At 45.9% G+C, this 18142-nt stretch overlaps 2 protein-coding genes and 1 pseudogene across 3 annotated transcripts; all 3 read right to left on the bottom strand.

The window, feature by feature from the left end:
• Positions 1-2155: 2155 nt before the first annotated feature.
• Positions 2156-6900, bottom strand: LOC133908048 (laccase-8-like; annotated as a pseudogene).
• Positions 6706-10444, bottom strand: LOC133909159 (laccase-7-like). Its single transcript, XM_062351465.1, has 6 exons — positions 10258-10444; positions 9528-9679; positions 8662-8906; positions 8413-8535; positions 7392-8300; positions 6706-7301 (listed from the first exon to the last, which is right to left on the bottom strand). Exons 1-6 carry the CDS (start codon positions 10336-10338, stop codon positions 6904-6906), a joined length of 1908 nt encoding a protein of 635 aa, XP_062207449.1. The 5' UTR covers positions 10339-10444; the 3' UTR covers positions 6706-6903.
• A 3445-nt stretch (positions 10445-13889) lies between these two features.
• On the bottom strand, positions 13890-17451 carry LOC133909160 (laccase-6-like). 2 transcript variants are annotated; one of them, XR_009908309.1, is made up of 6 exons: positions 17250-17451; positions 16730-16887; positions 15987-16354; positions 14904-15887; positions 14707-14786; positions 14220-14357 (listed from the first exon to the last, which is right to left on the bottom strand). XR_009908309.1 is itself a non-coding variant. In XM_062351466.1 (5 exons), the coding sequence occupies exons 1-5, from the start codon at positions 17334-17336 to the stop codon at positions 14227-14229; spliced, it is 1728 nt and encodes a 575-aa protein (XP_062207450.1). In that variant the 5' UTR covers positions 17337-17451; the 3' UTR covers positions 13890-14226. The 2 variants fall into 2 exon arrangements, 1 of the variants encoding a protein (XP_062207450.1); XM_062351466.1 differs by lacking the exon at positions 14707-14786 and having other exon boundaries at positions 13890-14357.
• Positions 17452-18142: the final 691 nt, after the last annotated feature.

Below are 18142 nucleotides of genomic sequence, written 5' to 3'. Positions count from 1 at the left end.
TGTGTCCTAGTGAAATGTTTGATTACCTTCCAGTCTTTAGTCAGTTTATCAGATGAACTACATAGAAGAATTTTCTCCCAAACAAAAGCTGCTTGGGTATTGCATTTAAGATATCCTCCCAAATACAAGTTGCTTGGGATTGTACTTGTGTTGAAAATCTTCTCCACCTGCTCATGAATTTGATCCCACATATTAAAATAGGCTCAATAGCCACATATGTGCATTTTTACTAGTATCTTTTGTTTGACTAACAAATGTCTTTGGACTCGTTAATATCAGCATCATGGTGATCAAGATGACATTAATCTATTGATGTGTTTACTTCTCTAGAGTCTTGACACCTTAGTTTAATGGTTCAATTTCTAGGAGAATTTTAGGCATAGTCTATTGGTTATTTAGCAAGGAGATCCTGTAGATATGGAAACTACTGAACGCAGTTTTGTCTACTACACTTGATTTGTAGTTATCATGTGTTGGTTTGGATTATCGTCAAACTTTTGAAAATCCTACCCGTCCCCTCTGTCTGTGTTCTTATTTAGTCCGGTTCCATGCAAATGTATTATCTAGAGACGTAGTAAGCAATCACATCATATTACGTTTCGTAATGGGGCAGCAATTGCCATACCAAACCCCAGTGGATTAAACTTTTTTGTAGATGTGGGTTTGTCATTGGTTGAGTATACCAGCTGGTGGGTAAGAAGCTTGGTTTCCACCTAGATTTGGACATAAAAACTGGTCTTTTTTAGCAATTTATAGTTTGAAGCTTCCACAGATTTGATTCTTGGGGAAAAAATTGAAGTGAATACAAGAATTTTGGTACTATATGACCTAGAGGGGGGTTTAGAGGCATGAAGTGGGATGGTGGGTACCGGCTACAAATCACCCTGCCGTCTTGGCCAAATACCAGCCGATTACCACGGGTTTCTTGAACCTTGGGTTCACTCTCTAATATTTTATTTCAACAGCAGAATGGCCGGTGATGGTGGCATTGAGTGCCGTCATTTGCACACAAAATTTATGTTTTAGTACAGCAACACAACTTCTTGGTTAAGTTGTCTTGGTTTGATAGCATTATCAATGGGGTTATTGCTACAATGATAACCTGTACGACATTTCTATATGGTAGCAATTAGCAACTGGGGAGATTGCTATAGTTTTAGTGCGTACTTGGCATGCTGGTATGATGTGAAATGTGTATTTTTCTTTTGCATCCGTTTGGGATTGTTGTAGCAACTATTGGGGGGATTCTTGGTGGATTTGCTCGCTAGACGTATATTGGTACAATCATCCGGTGATTGTTGGAATGACAATGCTTTGGCTCATTTTCTGCCTGCGTCAGATACTGAGACGAAGCCAGCAACTGAGATCTTCAATGTAAAATAAACGTGTTACTTCCAGCGGTGTATGCCTACTATTTAATGTACCAAACCTATGTAAATAAATTAATGTATTGGCAGTGTACGTAAATTCATGCCTACTAATAAATGGCTATAAGTGTTTTGTAATTTGGCAGTGTCTTGTTGCATTTATGAATTCATTGTAGTGTACGACTCAGGTTTGTGGTATGCGCTGGATCGATATTTTGATATAAGATGGTGCACATTATTTTCTGTAATGGTGTCAGTAGAAGTTCCTGAAAGTGTAACTGTGTGAGTATTTTTCACACTGGCTTTTGTTACGAACCTAACGATCAAAGAAACTGCCAACGGCAATTGCGCCCGTCATTGGGAAGGCATGTCTCCTAACCGACGGGATTCATTCACTTTGTATAGATGCACATCAAGAACAATGAATTAGAATACACGAGTTCATTCTCTAATTCCCGAGTTCTACACTATGCACCGAGTTCTACACTATGCATTTCTACTTACAGTTTTCTTGTGATCGCTGTTGTTTATATGCTGGTAGGCAGTATTTGCGCATCTGTCACATTTGTCAAAGTTTACACTTTACAGGTGATGATTTGGATTAGTAATTAATACTGAGACTGGATAATAAGAAACCGTTAACATGAACACCTAAACAATAGCTTTATTAATGACAGAAGCTTGAATAATAAGGAACATTTAACCTGGAACATGCATTCAAATCAGGCAGCGATAGACGAGAACAAACAATAAACACAACTGCGCGACAACAAATACACGGTGCCTCCCGCGCTCTTATCTCATTTCTGGTTTCACGTACTTCTCAAGCACACACGCAGTCTGTCTGTAGGTCACGTTCAGTGGCACTTGGGATAGTCGGGGGGCGGTAGAGTTACCAGATTCGGCGCCGGGCCGTTCAGCACCTCGAAAACCATTGCCAACCCCAACAGCAGGTGCGCGTCCAAGTGACGATGCATGAATCACATACCTGCAATTTGATCACAATTATGTTCAACTTTACGGCTTATATTATTTCAAAGTTTGAAACAATCAATCTATTACGAACCCTCACCTGGATTGTCTGCCGTGATGTGGATGACGCCCCAGCCGCCGGCCGGCACGGCGACGATGTTGCGCACCCGCGGGTTCACAAGATTGTACGTGCTCTTCAGGATCGTGTCGAAGCGCCCAATCCTCTGCACCAGAACGAAGAAGTTGAACCCGTGCAGGTGGATCGGGTGGTTCTCGGTGCCAAGGACGCTGCTGTACCCTTCGTTCTGCAGCACAACCTCCACCACGTCGTTGTATTTTACCTTCCTCTCCGACGTGACCTTCCTGGGTACCCGCACCGGCGGCGGCGTGCCCGGGAAGTCCTCGGAGTACATGTTCGGCACGCCCTTGAAGAGAGCCTCGAGGAGCGACAACTTCTCCGGGAACCTGAACGAGTATCTCTGTTCACGGATGCCACGATCGCGAACCCCTGGCACTTGGTCTGGTCCGGCGCGCACGGCGCCTGGTCCAGCCCGAAAGCGACGACAATGATGTGGTCCTCGGTTCTTGGCACCACCACTGTAGCGAAAATGACTATTAAATTATAATTATGATATTAATGATTAATGATAATATAATCATTAGAATTAATATATTTATCGAAAATATATGTTAGTAGATCTTATGGATATAATATACAGAGAAGTCACCATAGTCGGGATAAAGTTTGATTGAATTGGATAAGTCATGTAAAAAATGACTATGCCAGATGATCCAACGCAGAGAGCTTTGTACACGCCGGAGCATTTCAGTTTCACGACACTTGTGCACGTCAGATAGTCCGGCAATATGAAGATGTGCACGCATGAGTATTTCTAAAGGAAGATGTTTTGCAATGCAATAGACTGGATAGTTTGACCCTCTGAGATGAACATGCCAGACAGTACGCCGGACCAATTTTTGCAGAGAGGGGTTGCAGCTATAGAAAAATAAAGATCAACACACTGGATGGTCCGACGTAATGAAGATCATCACACCGGAGTGTTTCTCCATAGAAGAAGAAATCAAACAACACACCGGATGGTCCAGCGATAAAGAAAGACAACGTCGGAGTATTTTGTACCGAGAAGATGAAGTGGCTCGGATGGCAGAAGAAGTGTACACGTCAGATGGTTCGGTGTTAGAGATGAAGGTACACCAGAATATCCAGTATTCACAGAGGTTCACAGTAAATTTGAGCCGTTGGGGCAACGGCTAATCTGTGAGGTTGATGCTATAAATACTCCTCCACCCAATCAGTTGAAAGTGCTGAGTACAGAGAACCTCTTATACACTTGAAAAGACATCCAAACCATCAAAATGCTAAACATGATCATCCAAGGCAATTAGCACACCATTAGAAGAGTGATTAATGCTATTAGGCCTAGAGAGAAGTGTTGCTAGGTGTTGCAACCTAGAGAGTGGATCCAATCATGTACCGAGAGGTATGCCGACGCTTTACAGTCTTGGTGACTCGTCGGTAACTTATTGACCTTCCAATTTGGTGTGAAATGGCAGCAATAGGATGGTGCAGGGATGCAGAGACCTTGTCTTTGTGACTAAAGCTCTGAAGTAAAGAAGACGCATAAGTGACCAGAAAAGATATTAGTGATGAGATCTCATTTTGGTGGCTTGATGGCTCATTGTGCTTGATGTCTTATCTTGCTGACTTGGTATTTTAAGAGTTATGATTGGAAGAAACTTAGCGACCGAGAGCATATCCTTTGTGGAGCTCCAACTTGAATTAGGGGTGGTTTGTATGTTACCGATACTATGAGATAGAGGAGTATATCTTATGTCGAGTTTGTCTCTCTACCTTATTTACATTTCCGTATTTACATACTTACAATTTACTTTGATAGAGTAGATTGTAATCCTTTTGAGCAGTAGAGTAGGTATACTAGATAAACTTAGAGCATATTTAGATAGAGATTGAGATATGTTTGTCTTGTGAAATTTTTGGAGCCATTAGTTTCTAAGCATCTTAATTCACCCCCCACTTAGGACGTCACCGTTCCTTACAGACGACGTCGGTGTGGGAGGGCAACGTTGGCATGGATGTGGGGACGTAGTCCGACACACCCTTGTACTTGATGATGCTTGTGGCCACAACGCGGTCGAATGACTGCAGCACGGTCTTTCTCTCAAACGCGTGGGCTGCCATGTAGTACCATCCCGACATGGCCGAGGTGGTCATGAGGGCATCCATGGTCTGACCTGGCGCAACTATGATGATGTCAGTGGCGTATTGCTTGGTGTAGTTGGCATCAACAGCGACCACGGTGAAGGCGTGGCCAGCCACCTTGTAGAAGAGCTCGACATTGACTGCAACGTTGATGATGCAGATGAGATATGTCTTGGCGGAATCCACCTCCACTTGGTAACAGGTCAAACTGACAGAGACTCTATATAAATTCATTTGGAAATGGTCAGCAAACCAGCAATACTCGTCAGCATCGGCATGCATGGCTTTTTCCCATGGACAAACGGAGCTCCCTGGAGCGAAACAACTATGGAAGACAAAGGCGTCGGCGAAATGCAAGTTCTTCTTTTGGTTGGCGCTCTATGGTTGCTGCTGGACGAATGACCGACTACAGAGGCACAACTGGAGAAATGGCAGACCTTGCTTCCTATGTTTTCAGGCGTCTGAAACTATTCAACACCTGCTCCTCAGTTGTGTCTATAGCCGTGAAGTTTGGTTCCATCTACTGAGGCCGGCAGGACTCCATCGTTTCACCCTGTAAGCGGACATGGACTTGGTGGACTAGTGGTTACTGACACGCAAATGACTTCTAAAGGATCTCAGGCGCGTATTCGACTCCCTTCTCATTCTAGCTAGCTTGTGTATCTAGAAGGAGACGAATTAAAGAGTCTTCAATCATATCGCAACCTTGGCAGGTGATTTGAGCAGGGATATCCTGGACGAAGGACACTGTTGGGTGCAGGCCAGCAATAGGTGACTGCTGGTGGTTCTATAGCCATCTTAGCCCTGTTGTTGTTGCCTTTTTAGCATTGTTGTTGTGATCGTCACTTCTCTAGTTTTCTATAGGTCATCATTGTTTCATGGTATAATCCCCAATTATATAATCAGTCGCTCCAATTCGCTAGACGCGATTGCTTATAACTTTCCTCTTAATGAAATAACGTACTAACACGTTCTAAAAAAAAACCCCAATTGGTACATGCCGGCACCTGGATTTTGCCAAGAAACCAAACACATACACACGCCTCATACACACATGATTGCGGATTGACACGAATTGCATTTCGTAACAAGGCTCGTACGTGTGTCGTACCTTTGCAGGAGGTCTGGTCTCCCGGCAAGCCGTTGATGGTGAACGCGTCAGATATCTCCGGGCCCGGTCAAGAGCCCGTCGATCTCCACATCGTCCACATTCTTGTTCCACCACTCGCCTGCCAAAGAATTGCACATTAAGGTGTAATACTGTAGAGTTAGCGTCACATACTCACATGTATCACATTCACACGTATGCTCGTTGTGTTGCATACCTAGCAGGATGGGGATCTCGGCGTATGGTTTCGGGAACGGGTAACCACTGGGGCCGTTCCTTTGTTTGATGATGAGCGCGCCGTAGATGGTGGCCCGGAGGACCGAGGAGTGCGCGTGCCACCACAGCGTCCTCTCCTGCCCGGTGACGTTGAGCTGGTACGTGAACTCGCCGGAAGGCTGCATGGGGCACTGTGTGATCATGTTCGCCCCGTCGGCCCACCCGCTCAGCAGCCGAAATATGCCGTGCCTGCATGCGGAAAACGACACGGTGTAACGCGCGTACACGCGACGAAGGCGGAAGCATGGTTTGGTTGGTTTGCGAGCAGCGGCGGTGGGCCGGCGGCGTGAGGCAACGAGCGCCGCTGGCCGGCCGGGGCTGAACCGGTGTCCCGGTTCGCAGGCGGTTGTCGTGCCCAAGCTGCGCCAATCCACGGTGTATGTTTCTTACGTATTAATTAAAACAGAAGACAGATTATCCTCGAAAGGGTTTGAAGTTCGCTTGCCTCTGCAATCTTGTGCCCAGAAGACCAAGGCAGCTATGAAATCCGCGGCGATCAATATTTATATGAGCGTTGCAGCATTGACGATGGGCAAGAGTGCCGTGAGATGACTACGTCCATCGGCGGCGACGACCTTTTCGGAAGTTGCCTTCAGCTAGGCCAAATAGCCTATGCATGTTCAGCAGCTTATCTCAACGCGGCAATTTCAGTCCTTTGAGCGTAAAAGATTTTCAAAGATGGCAACATCAGGCACCCAAATCATAGTACAGTACTATATCACTGCGTAATCATGAATACATAGTCAAACGATCTGAACTTCGAACTTTGTTATGCACATCTTCCCTTGGTTGGGGAGGAGAATGAAGAGCACAATTACATCAAATCAAATTCATATACACATTGACAAAAGTTTAAAAACAAAAACAATGCTCACTTTTACTTACATGTAAACAAACTGCAAATCTTTGGGCGGGTATAAGTATAAGCTTAACATGCACTAGGCCTTCTGCTCACGAAGAACAAAGAAAAGAAGAATAAAACAGAAGAAACAAGTGAGATGCCCAATAGCTTTCGGTCCAGCAGCGGAATTAGCAGAGGGAAGCGTGTGCTCCCTGCGCTGGGGAAGAGTGGGCGACGGTTTGCGATCCACCGTGCGCGGTGGTTCCACCGCCCGCGGCGATTCTGCTGGTGCTGGTGCTGGCGCTGGCGCCGGAGCCGGCGCCGGCGCCGCCGCTTCCACCGCGGCTGCGTAGTGCTGCGGGTCACATACTCCTACCCAATCAGCAGGCGGCGGAGGCAGGGTCGAGCCGCGCATCCTCCCGCTCTCCACTTGAAACACCATGCCGAGGCCCATGGGCACGTGCGGGTCCAGGTGGCAGTGAAAGAACCACATGCCTGCGTGAAGTCCAAATCAGCACAGTAATAATATGGGCCCATAAAATATTTGGACCGAATCTACAAGAGAAGTGATAGTGCACACAGTACCTGGATTGTTGGCGACGAAGCGGATCACGGCCCACCCGCCGCCCGGCACGGCGATGGTGTTGCGCGCCACCGGGTCGACCAGGTTGTAGCCGGCGCCCGGGGTGAAATTGCCGATCCCCTGCGCCAGCACGAAGAAGTTGAAGCCGTGGAGGTGGATCGGGTGGTTCTCCGTCGGGACGGCGGTCGGGTTCTGCAGCACGATCTCTACCACCGAGTTGTACTTGAGCTTCTTCACCTTGGTCCCCACAGCCATCGGCGTGCCGCTCGGCGGCGGGCCGTCCGGGAAGTCGGCCGTGTAGACACCCGACATGCCGTTGACGTGTGCCCCCAGGAGGGACGTCTGCGGCGGCGGGAGGCGGAACGACACGCCGTTCATCGCCGCCGCCGCGGCGCTCCCGTTGCATTTTGTCTGTGACGGGTCGCACGGCATCTGGCCGAGCCCCAGCTCGATGGTCATGCTCACGTCCACCTTCGACGGCACGGCCGGCGCTCCGGGCGTGGCCAGGCCCCTCAGCCCGAAGTAGAATGCGTTGGCCGTTGAGGAGTCCGAGCTAACCGGCATGGTGGGCATCGCGGGCGGGTTGGTCGACGTGCCGTTGTATCGCAGGATCGCCGTGGCGGTGGTGGCGTCGGAGGCGGCCATCGTCGACGGGGTCAGGGTGTCGTGCGCCTGCACCGCCATGTAGTAGCTCCCCGGCGCGGCGTTGGTGGACACGAGCGCGTCCACGGTTTGCCCCGGCGCGAGCACGAGCGTGTCCGTGTTGAAGTTGGAGGTGTAGCCCGCGTCCACGGCGACGACGGTGAAGTTGTGCCCGGCCAGCTTGAGGAAGAGGTGCGAGTTGAGGCCGGCGTTGATGACCCGGAGCAGCACCCTCGTGTTGGGTGCCACGTCCACCGTAAACGTCTCATCTACAAAATCAAACCTCAATCAACTAATCACCAGATGTAGATTTCACTCGCAGGTAACTCTGTTACTACACTTAAGCACAATTTACCAACTGATGATGAAATGAGTACGAACTTGCGCACTGGTAGAGCTGGCCAGTTTTGCCGTTAACGGTGAACGCGTCGGACTGTGTGGGAAGCTGACCGGCCAAGATGGCGTCGCTCTCGACATTGACCACATTCCGGTTCCACCACTCACCTGTTGGCATCCTCATCCAGAGACCCCAAAAAAAACGTCAGATTCTTCTTGCTGTCCACACCAAGAAGATATGTATGCGGCGCGGCTGCCAAATGGCCAAATGCAGTACAGCGCAGCACCGGTTACCTAGTACGATGGGGACTTCTTTGTCCGGCGCCGGGAAGGGGTAGGAGTTGCCGCTCCTTGGCCTGATGATGAAGGCGCCGTACACCGTCGCGCGCAGGAAGGAGGAGTGCGCGTGCCACCACAGCGTGCCTTCCTGCCCGGGAACGTTGAACCGGTACGTGTACGAGCTGTTCGGCTGGATCGGGCACTGCGTCACCATGCTCGGCCCGTCCGCCCACGGTGTCATTAGCTGGAGCACACCATGCCTGTCCATTCTCCGGCACCAGCGGTGGTAGTCAGTTAGGCCAACTCCGGCAAAGTGAAGTGGACAAGTGGTCAGTTAGTGGCAAGCGCACTGAAGTCTGAACCATTGTTGTATTTTTCAAGTGGTCAGTTAATCTTTATGAGGGATTTTTGTTATATCCCACTATTGACTGTCCTAAGTGGAGTTTATATGCCTCACCTTTTGTGCGCTTTTTGGCTATACTCTGTTGTAAAGTTGTAAAGATACGCCTTATCATCTCTACGTTTGTCAAGTAACGGTGAGCTTCTCAACCGTTAGAGGCTGTGTTTCGACAGGTAAGGTGTCCTTTTCGGAGCTTTCATTTTCGGCTTTCAGAACAAAATCAGATAAACCTATCAAGACTATCGCATCCAAGAATCCAACAAAACACTGGGATGGCAGGTCACTTAGGCCATCTTAAATGACTTGATGTCACAAACCACTTGATGCTTCTAAGAAATATAGAGAAGTTTACAATAAATTCAATCCCGTTATTATTTTTTGTGACAGAACCCTATGTTCTCAAATGAAATTCAGGTAGAACCCTGCCCTCCCGTCTTACTACGACTGCGAAGCCTCAAGTTTAAGTAGTAGTAGGGGTTACCAGTGGATGGTTAAGTTGTACGGTGAAGCGTTGATGACTTTGACGGCAACCGCGTCTCCTTCGTTCACTTCTATCGCCGGGCCTGGCAGTTGGCCATTCACCGCAATAATGTTAGTGCTGCTGCATAGCTGACTGATTCGCATACTCCCCACCTAATATCAGCATTACAGATACAGAAAATCAGCATTACAGATAAGCATGTCATTTCGCAAGCTAGGGACCACTGGCCATGGATTGCAGAGATAAGGATGCGCCACCAAATGTAAGCAACTGAACTCTCCTAACAACCAGCAAGTTCAGAGTGTTCGTTGTATGATTTCTCCTCTTTTATCACGCATAAGACATAAGCTGATCCTGAATTCATGATTGCTAGTGTACTGCAAACGGGCTCGTAGCCCAGCGGTAAGGCTCGGTGAAGCCTTGTCTGCTGCCGTGGATTCGAACCCAGATTTTGCATACGGAAGCGCTGCCCCTTCGTGGCGCATCTCTGTCTCTGGTGGGCATCGCTCACCCCCGAAGCGGCCCCAGCCCTTTGAAGCTGAGGTATGGGTCTTGTTCGTGAAAAAGAAAAAGGAAAAAAAGTGATTGCTAGTGTACTTCACGCATAACACCTTCTTCTTCTTTTTGGAAATGCAACAGACGAACTGAGATAAGCTCGTCGTCTTGTTAAAAGCTTCAGCTTCTAAGTTGTACTAAATGAAAGCACTGAGAGGATGAGAGATGGAAGTACTGTGAACTTGTAGTTTGCGGTCGCCGCATCCACCACCGGTCCCACAAGAAGAAGCGCAAACGCCAGCAGAAGCCGCGCCATGGATGGAAGGTCGAGCAGAATTCAGCACTAAGCGGAGATGGGAGAACGAAGAGGCAAAGCTAGCTTGGTCTTCTTGGGCAACTCGGGTAGCTCAATCTATAGGAACACGATAAGTATATATACTACGGAATGCTTTTGGCAACATCTCGAGGAATCGCTTGGATAGGACTGCCGTATGTATGTCCATTTTCTCGTGATCACGACATAAAGCTTCTCCTAGCTTTCACACAGTTTTAGTCCAGGTGTTAGTGCTCCAAATTAGTTTATGCGGCCTGATTAAATGATAGAGAAATTAATGCCACCTCGTCCACTGTCTGACTGTTAACCTGCTCATGTCTAGCTATGATTGCAGTATCAAATTCTTGGCAAATCCAATAGAACAGTGTCAGTTTCTCTTTTCCGGCTGGAATTGCCGACACGTCCGCAATGCCGTTTTCATTAGAGGCAATCAGGAGTTTTACTTTTGTACACAACAGATATAGCTAGTTTTCTGACGAACTATCATGGTTAACGTACAGGCTAGGTCTGCAATCAGGGATTCCTGAAAAAACAACTACTAGGGGGAAATGATCATTGCAGGAATAACTAATCGCATGTCTCTCAGTGTCCCTAAACACCTTCCGGGTTAAGAAAAGCAGCAATCAAGCTGAGGTGTACCTAAAGGTTGCACCTGGACGATTTTTTTAAATAATATCATTTTATTGGAAATTGTAAAAATAATATCTAAAATCTAATATTTATATAAATAGATACCTATCAGTAAGCAGAATGCCGATTAGGGACTTGTCGACACTCTGCGTACTGACATGCTACATGTTAGTGTGCCTTAGGGCCTGTCGACATTCCGTGTACTGACATGTCATGTGTCTTGAGACGATATTAAAAAAATTATAATTTTTTTATATGATTTTGATAGAGATGGTCTTTATATGAAAATTATACCTATCGATAATATCTACAACTTTGTAGTTTAATACTTATCTATTTGAATCCGTTTAAATACACAAACAATGGTTATAAATTTCAAATTAAAAAACTAGATCTAGAATTTCTAGTCACTTTTAGGGTATCTAAGCAAATTAAAATGGAAAAGTGTTCAATTATAAAGTTGTATATATCATCGATAGATACAATTTTTATATAAAATTATCTCCATCCGAGATCATATTAAAAAGTTATGAATTTTTATTTAAATATTATCTGGTCGGCGTGTGGAGTGCCGACACGTCCTAGGGTCCACTACCAATTTGCCACGTAGTATTTTGACGCGCGGAGTGCGGACATGTACTATTTATACAAATATCAGATTTTGAGTATAATTTTTGCAATTTCCAAAAAAATAATATTATTTAAAAAATGTTCGCACCTGGACCACCAAGTAGCCCTAGACAGTGATTTGAATTCCTAAACGTGAAGCTCAGCTACTAGACAATAGTTAACTCCAAACAAATTAAATTATCCCCCCAAATTTGTTCTCACGGAGTGGAATTTAGTGGACATTGGCATCGATGTGCTGTCAAAGATGTAGTTAATACACTCTGCTTGTGCTTGACAGAAGGTATGTATGGACTATGCAGTAGGTGAACAAAAGGCAGATCAAGAGAGCTTATTAACTTAGCCTTCTGAACCAAATAATCACCTGCTGAATAATTGCCCAAGATACATTGCAGCCGGGACAGTAGCAAAGTCGAGTTGCATATATCGCATAAGATAACATGTAAAGAGGAAAAAGGGCCTGAAATAATCATGTGGCAGTTGATCACAGAAGCCTATCTTGACGGGATAACGCTTTGATGTTTATACATACGGGCGAGAAATCATGTAGGACATGTAGAGTTCATCTTATGGAGGTCTCAATTTTCCCTTGCATATGCGTCCGAGAGCATCCAGAGAGTGCCAGCCAGCTGAAGAAACGATTGAATTCTGAATGGACCGATGGCACGACGGCAGCCTCTCGTGCACTTAACTGACGGCTACGCTCAGGGGTCAGCACGTACGGTTGCCTGAACGGGAGAGAAGCAGGATATGTATTTGCTCATCTGAGACGTGTGCTTTGCTGGCCATCCGGTATGGGCAATCTTTGAGTTTATCACAATATATGTCCCTGTCCCTTTCAGAATTATCCTTGTCAAAATCAAGCAAGAGCGTTGCTTGATTTTTCGGTTTAATCCCTGCATTAATTAGACATGCATGTGTTTTCAAGACATCTGCCTGATTCCTTTCACTACACAATTCAAGCAAGCTCTCAACACTTGGGGACTTGGATGGCCAATTTAGAAATGTGCGACATCAGTATGGAGTACAATTCACAATTTCTTTACGAACAGCTAACAATTAAGGATCTATTATCTTAATATTTGAGAAGAAAAAAGAGATACCATATCTGTCCAATCGTCCTCAAGATTATTAAATTACCACATTAATGTTAAAAAAGAAAAAAAATCCAAACTACTCATTGTTATTAACAGCTAGCGGTCTAGATTTAACTAAAGAATCTATATTAAATATGATTAACTAGCAAAATGGTTTACACTAATAACGTGGCTCGCCACGCCGCAATATTTTATCACGATAATTTTTGATTAAAAATTAGTCTCTTTAGTTTTTTATGAGGTTAGTGTCATTTAATTACAAAACACATAAAATTAAAAGAAGAAATAAAAATTATGTTAGTAAAAAATTAAATTATTTATTCTCTAAACTTGTACCTAAATCATATACATGTATTGATATGATTCATATATATTTTAACCATCTGCAAAAATCGTGTGTTAGGTGTAGACAAACTAACCAAAATCGGAATATGTTTGTCTTACCTACGGGCAGTACCTTGTCTGTTGTCTACTTTATGTAACGAACTTGAGCTACACGGTGCTTCTTAATTTATTATCTTAGTAAGAATTTTGGAAAAATATATTATTATTTATTTTTTATTATGAATTTTAGCTATTGATTAATTGTATTTTACATGAACTCTTATTTTGCTATTTGATTTTTATAATAATTCTATTATAACCCTAATTTTAAGTATTATTTATTTTATTTTATTTGGACTCTTTATTTAGATATTTTATTTCTCAAACTGTATGGAAATCGAATTGCTCTTTTCATAATTTTAATTTCAAAATTAGGTATTATTAATCGTATTTGATATGGACTCTTTAGTTTTTGAATTTAGCTATTTATTAATCGTATTTGATATGTGTCTTAGATCTTTTTTTTTCCAATTAATGTGGTAATTTCGTAACTTTGAGAGCGAATGTAGTGGCTTCTTTTTCTTCTCAAATAATAATATAATAGATGATTAAGTACTTTTATAATTAAAAAGATATGAAAGATTAGCAGTTCGATTTGAAACGAAAAATATCTAAACAAAGAGTCTAAATAAAATAAACTTAATAATAAAAGATTAATTTTTAATTAAAGTTTATGATGATAAAATATTACAACGAGGCTAACAACGCTATTAGTATGGACCATCTTTCTAGTTACATTAAAGAAGAAAAAAACACTACAAAATATATCATAGTACTAGGTATAGATACACTTCATCATCCAATCAATCGTCCCTTTTTTTCCAAAAAAATCATACAATCAATCGTGAAATCGAACTATCGAAGTACACAGCCTGGGACGGAGCTAGCAGGGGGCTAGGGGAGCCATGGCCCCCTCATGCTTCATGTACACCCTTATATATACATGTTTTTGCTATGAAAATAAGGTAGCAAGTTAATATTTGTCCTCTTTACATTGAAATTGTTACCAGTTGGCCCTTTCCTTGTATTATTTTTAGCTCCGCGCCTGTACACAGCTCGCCTTCTGCTTCTCGTCCAAAACATTATTTTTGTTGACATCCATGTCCCGCCGGGTTCCATGGCCGAAGCACCCTTAGCACTTCGGGAGGTCCGGCGGCGGCGGCGGCAGCGCCGTGTCCGGAGTCGGCCCATCCTCCACCTCGAAAACCATCGCCAAGCCGATCGCGAGGTGCGCGTCGATGTGGCAGTGCATGAACCACATTCCTACACGTACACACCGAGTTTTCTATCTTGTCAGCATACATGTATTTCGTCGCTCCAAAGTCCAAACCATATCATGATAAGCTTCTCGAGAAAACAAGTCCTTCACTGACAAAAGCATACTACTCCAGTAGACTACTCGAAATAATTACGTATTGTACATGGACCAGTCTAGCTCTAGGCCCAACTCCTTTTCTGACGCCTTAGGTTACTGGGCTGGGGCAGAATGACCAGCTCAACCTGACCCAACCCGATCCAACAATTGCAGGAGCCTTCCTTTTTATTTTTTTTAGAATGAAATTTGAGCATATTTTTGTATTTCATCACAATTTTCATAAAGTTTAAACTTTACCTGGAGTTTGACTTGAAAATTTTTGATCTCACCATGAGGTGCTAAAAAGTCCAACCACTACACGACTTTGGTCTGTACAACTGTTCCATAGATTCGTTTGCGGGCATGCAACGCCATCGTAAGTCAAGTTTAAAATATCCGGCACTGAAGTACGTACAAGCCCGCGTTGAAAGTTTGTCGATCTAGATAGAATTTACCTGGGTTATTGGCGACGAAGCGGATGACGGCCCACCCGCCGGTCGGCACCGCGACGGTGTTCCGCTCCTGCGGGTTGACGAGGTTGAACTGCTCCGCGGCCGTGGCACCGTCGTAGTTGCCGAACCCCTGCGCCAGCACGAAGAAGTTGAACCCGTGCAGGTGCATCGGGTGGCTCTCGCGCCCGACCAGCGCCGTATTCTGTAGCACCATCTCCACCGTCGCGTTGTACCGAAGCGCCCTGACCTTCGTCGACGGGCTCCCCGTGGATGACAGCGTCGCGGCGCTGCTGCCAACCACATTTTTCGTCACGTTTGCGTAGTCGAACACCACGGGCGGCTGGTCGGGGAAGTCCCTGGTGTACACGCCGGCCGGTGTGTTCCGGTACCGCGCGTCGAGCATCGAGATGGCTGTTGGGAGTGCGAAAGACTCGTTATTCATGCTGGCCGCGACCCCGCCGGCGGTCCCGCGGCACGACTTCTGCGCGGGATCGCAGGAGGAGAAACCGAGCCCGACAGTGACGAACATACGGGTGTCGACGTCGAGTGGCACGGTCGGCTTGTCAGGCCGGACGAGTGACGTCAAGCTGGTGTAGAACCGGTTAGCCGTGGTCGTGTCGGTCAGTTCCGGCATGGCGGGCAGCGCCGGAGCGTGCTGCTCGCTCGGCGCCGCTCCGACGTACTCCACGACGGCCGTGGTGACGTTGGCGTTGAAACTCCCCGGTCGCAGGGGGAACGCGCTCTGGTACGAGGAGATCACCATGTAGTAGCAGCCTTGGGAGGCGTTGGCCACCATGAGCGCGTCGACGGTCTGCCCCGGCGCGATGACGATCACGTCCGTCTCGTACGGCGTGGTGTAGCTCGCGTCCGCCGCGACGACGGTGAACGTGTGGCTCGCCACCTTGAAGAAGAACGCCGTGTTGAGTGCAGCGTTGATGATCCGCAGCAAGTAGGTCGAGCCGCGGCGCACCTCGAACTTTGCGATCCCTGCAGCCGAAGCATGCACGCAGTCGCAACTTCCAAGTGAGCAACGTACTAATCAGTCATGTCCGAGTGTTCATGATTACATCGATCAACTCGGCTTACTGTTCGGCGTGGTGTGGCAGTCGTAGAAATCCCCCGGTTTTCCGTTGATGGTGTACGCGTCGGCGCTTCCCAGGGAGCTGCCGATGAAGAAATCACCGTTCCTGGCGTCCCACCACTCGCCAAGCAGTACAGTCTTCTCCTCGTCGGGCTTGGGGTACGGGTACGCACCGGCACCCCGCCTCGGGCGGATGATGAGGGCGCCATGCACGGTGGCGCGCAGGAACAAGCTGTGCGCGTGCCACCACAGCGTGCCGTCCTGCCCCGTGACGTTGAACCGGTACGTGTAGGCGTGGCCCGGCCGGATGGGGCATTGCGTGACCATCGACGGGCCGTCCGCCCACGGCGTGCCCCGCTGGAACACGCCGTGCCTGCATCCATGACGCCGAAGCAGCGACAACGTAGCTTGGTCAGTACGTACCGGTTCAACGTCACGCAATTTAATAGATGGTTTAGATCATGGTGAGATCAGAATTTTACCTAATTTAATAGATGCATGCATGTGGGTATTTAATAGATGGTTTAGATCATTATTTAATTTATTTTTACCTAATTTAATTAGGTGGGAGTGAATCTTTAGTTTATTATTTTTATTTTAGATTAACATAATAACTCTAAAAGTATAAAACTTGCATCGCTCCCTATCAGTCAGCGGCTGATGATCAGCGGATCGGGCACCGGCTCGATCGATCGTTTTGGCTGAAATCGTGGCCCTGGTGATGGTAGATTAGTTATTACGTACGTACCAGTGGACTGTCACGTTGTATGGACAGTCGTTGATGACGTGGACCACCACGGTGTCGCCTTCGTTAGCTTCGATCTTGGGACCGGGTACTCGTCCATTCACGGCAGTGATGCTTATATTCCCCGGCTGGCAAACACGGGGCAGTGATAATGTCCTAACCTGAAAATTTAAGGATACCGTGTATGAATGGGCATGAAAATCAAAGATGGCCGAAATCTTTGAAACAGAGTTTTGTCTGGGTATAAATTATAAATTTGGATGTTTGATAGTTTTTTTCTCTCAAAACGACGGTAAGAGTATTACTAATTTGTTTTATAGAAAAAGAAAGTTAGCTTAATTGATAAGAAAAATCGAGTCCAAAAACTTCTTAATCATACAATTAATTAGAGAAAAAACCGACATAATCCTGCACAACAGACAACCACACCAAAACAACAACCTAAAAAGGCAAATCAGCATCCACTTAGATACTAGAACTACTACCAAACATCGACAAAACTAACTATGATGAGAGAGAGTACATTGAAGGTATGCTCCACGGTAGCAGATCGAGCAACGGCTGCAGCAGCAGACAGAGCAAACACTAGGATCAGCCAAGAACGCGGCATGCGACTCGACTTAGTTTTGCAAGACCGCAGCTTGTGATGACGATACCCTGAACTGAGCTTCCTGTGGACCTCACTAAAATGCAAGGCATCAACAGACTAGCAGCTACTAGCGGTGATTCAACCTACGATGATGGTGCCTTTTATACATGTTTGCGCCGACGACGTAGTCAAACACTGTGAGTATATGGTACGAGAAATTAAGTTGAAATGTATTTTAGCTTATTTATGATAAGTGATTGATATTTATATTTATTTAGTTTGATGATTTTGAGTTTTGTATGAGTTTTAATGTGATTTGAACTGATTTGTGATTTTATTTGAGCATATTGATTATATATTAATTGGAATTAGAATTGGAGATATGTGTTTGATTGCCTCATAGTGTGCAGGTAATAAATACAATTTGACGATTGATAATAGGATGATCGGGGCCAAGCGGAGTGCTTGATGCTGGACGATTAAGGAGGCTAGACGGAGTCAAGGGTGATCCTAGCTGAACACGTAGAGGTCAAGTAAAGCATGGAAGACGAATGAAGATGGCATATTGATAAAGTCAAGCGAAAGGGGTGTCGATGCAAGTGATGAAGTGGCCCGAGGGATCGAGAGCGAGAAAGACTTGCCAGTAGTTAGAATCGCAAGACGGAGTACACACGTCGACATCGGAGCATTTACTTAAGGTGTAAGCAAGTGGGGAATCACGCTTTGAGAAGCGTGCCAAGGTTTCGCGGCTTGGGCTCAAAACCGTAGGAGGACTGGAGGAGTATGTAGCACCATCACGAAGCTTGCGTCGAGGTGAAGCTAAGTCA

Source organism: Phragmites australis, chromosome 2, assembly GCF_958298935.1.
Source record: "Phragmites australis chromosome 2, lpPhrAust1.1, whole genome shotgun sequence".
NCBI lineage: Eukaryota > Viridiplantae > Streptophyta > Magnoliopsida > Poales > Poaceae > Phragmites > Phragmites australis.
The sequence above is the reverse complement of the archived record's forward strand: the minus strand, read 5'-3'. Positions and strand labels throughout refer to the sequence as shown.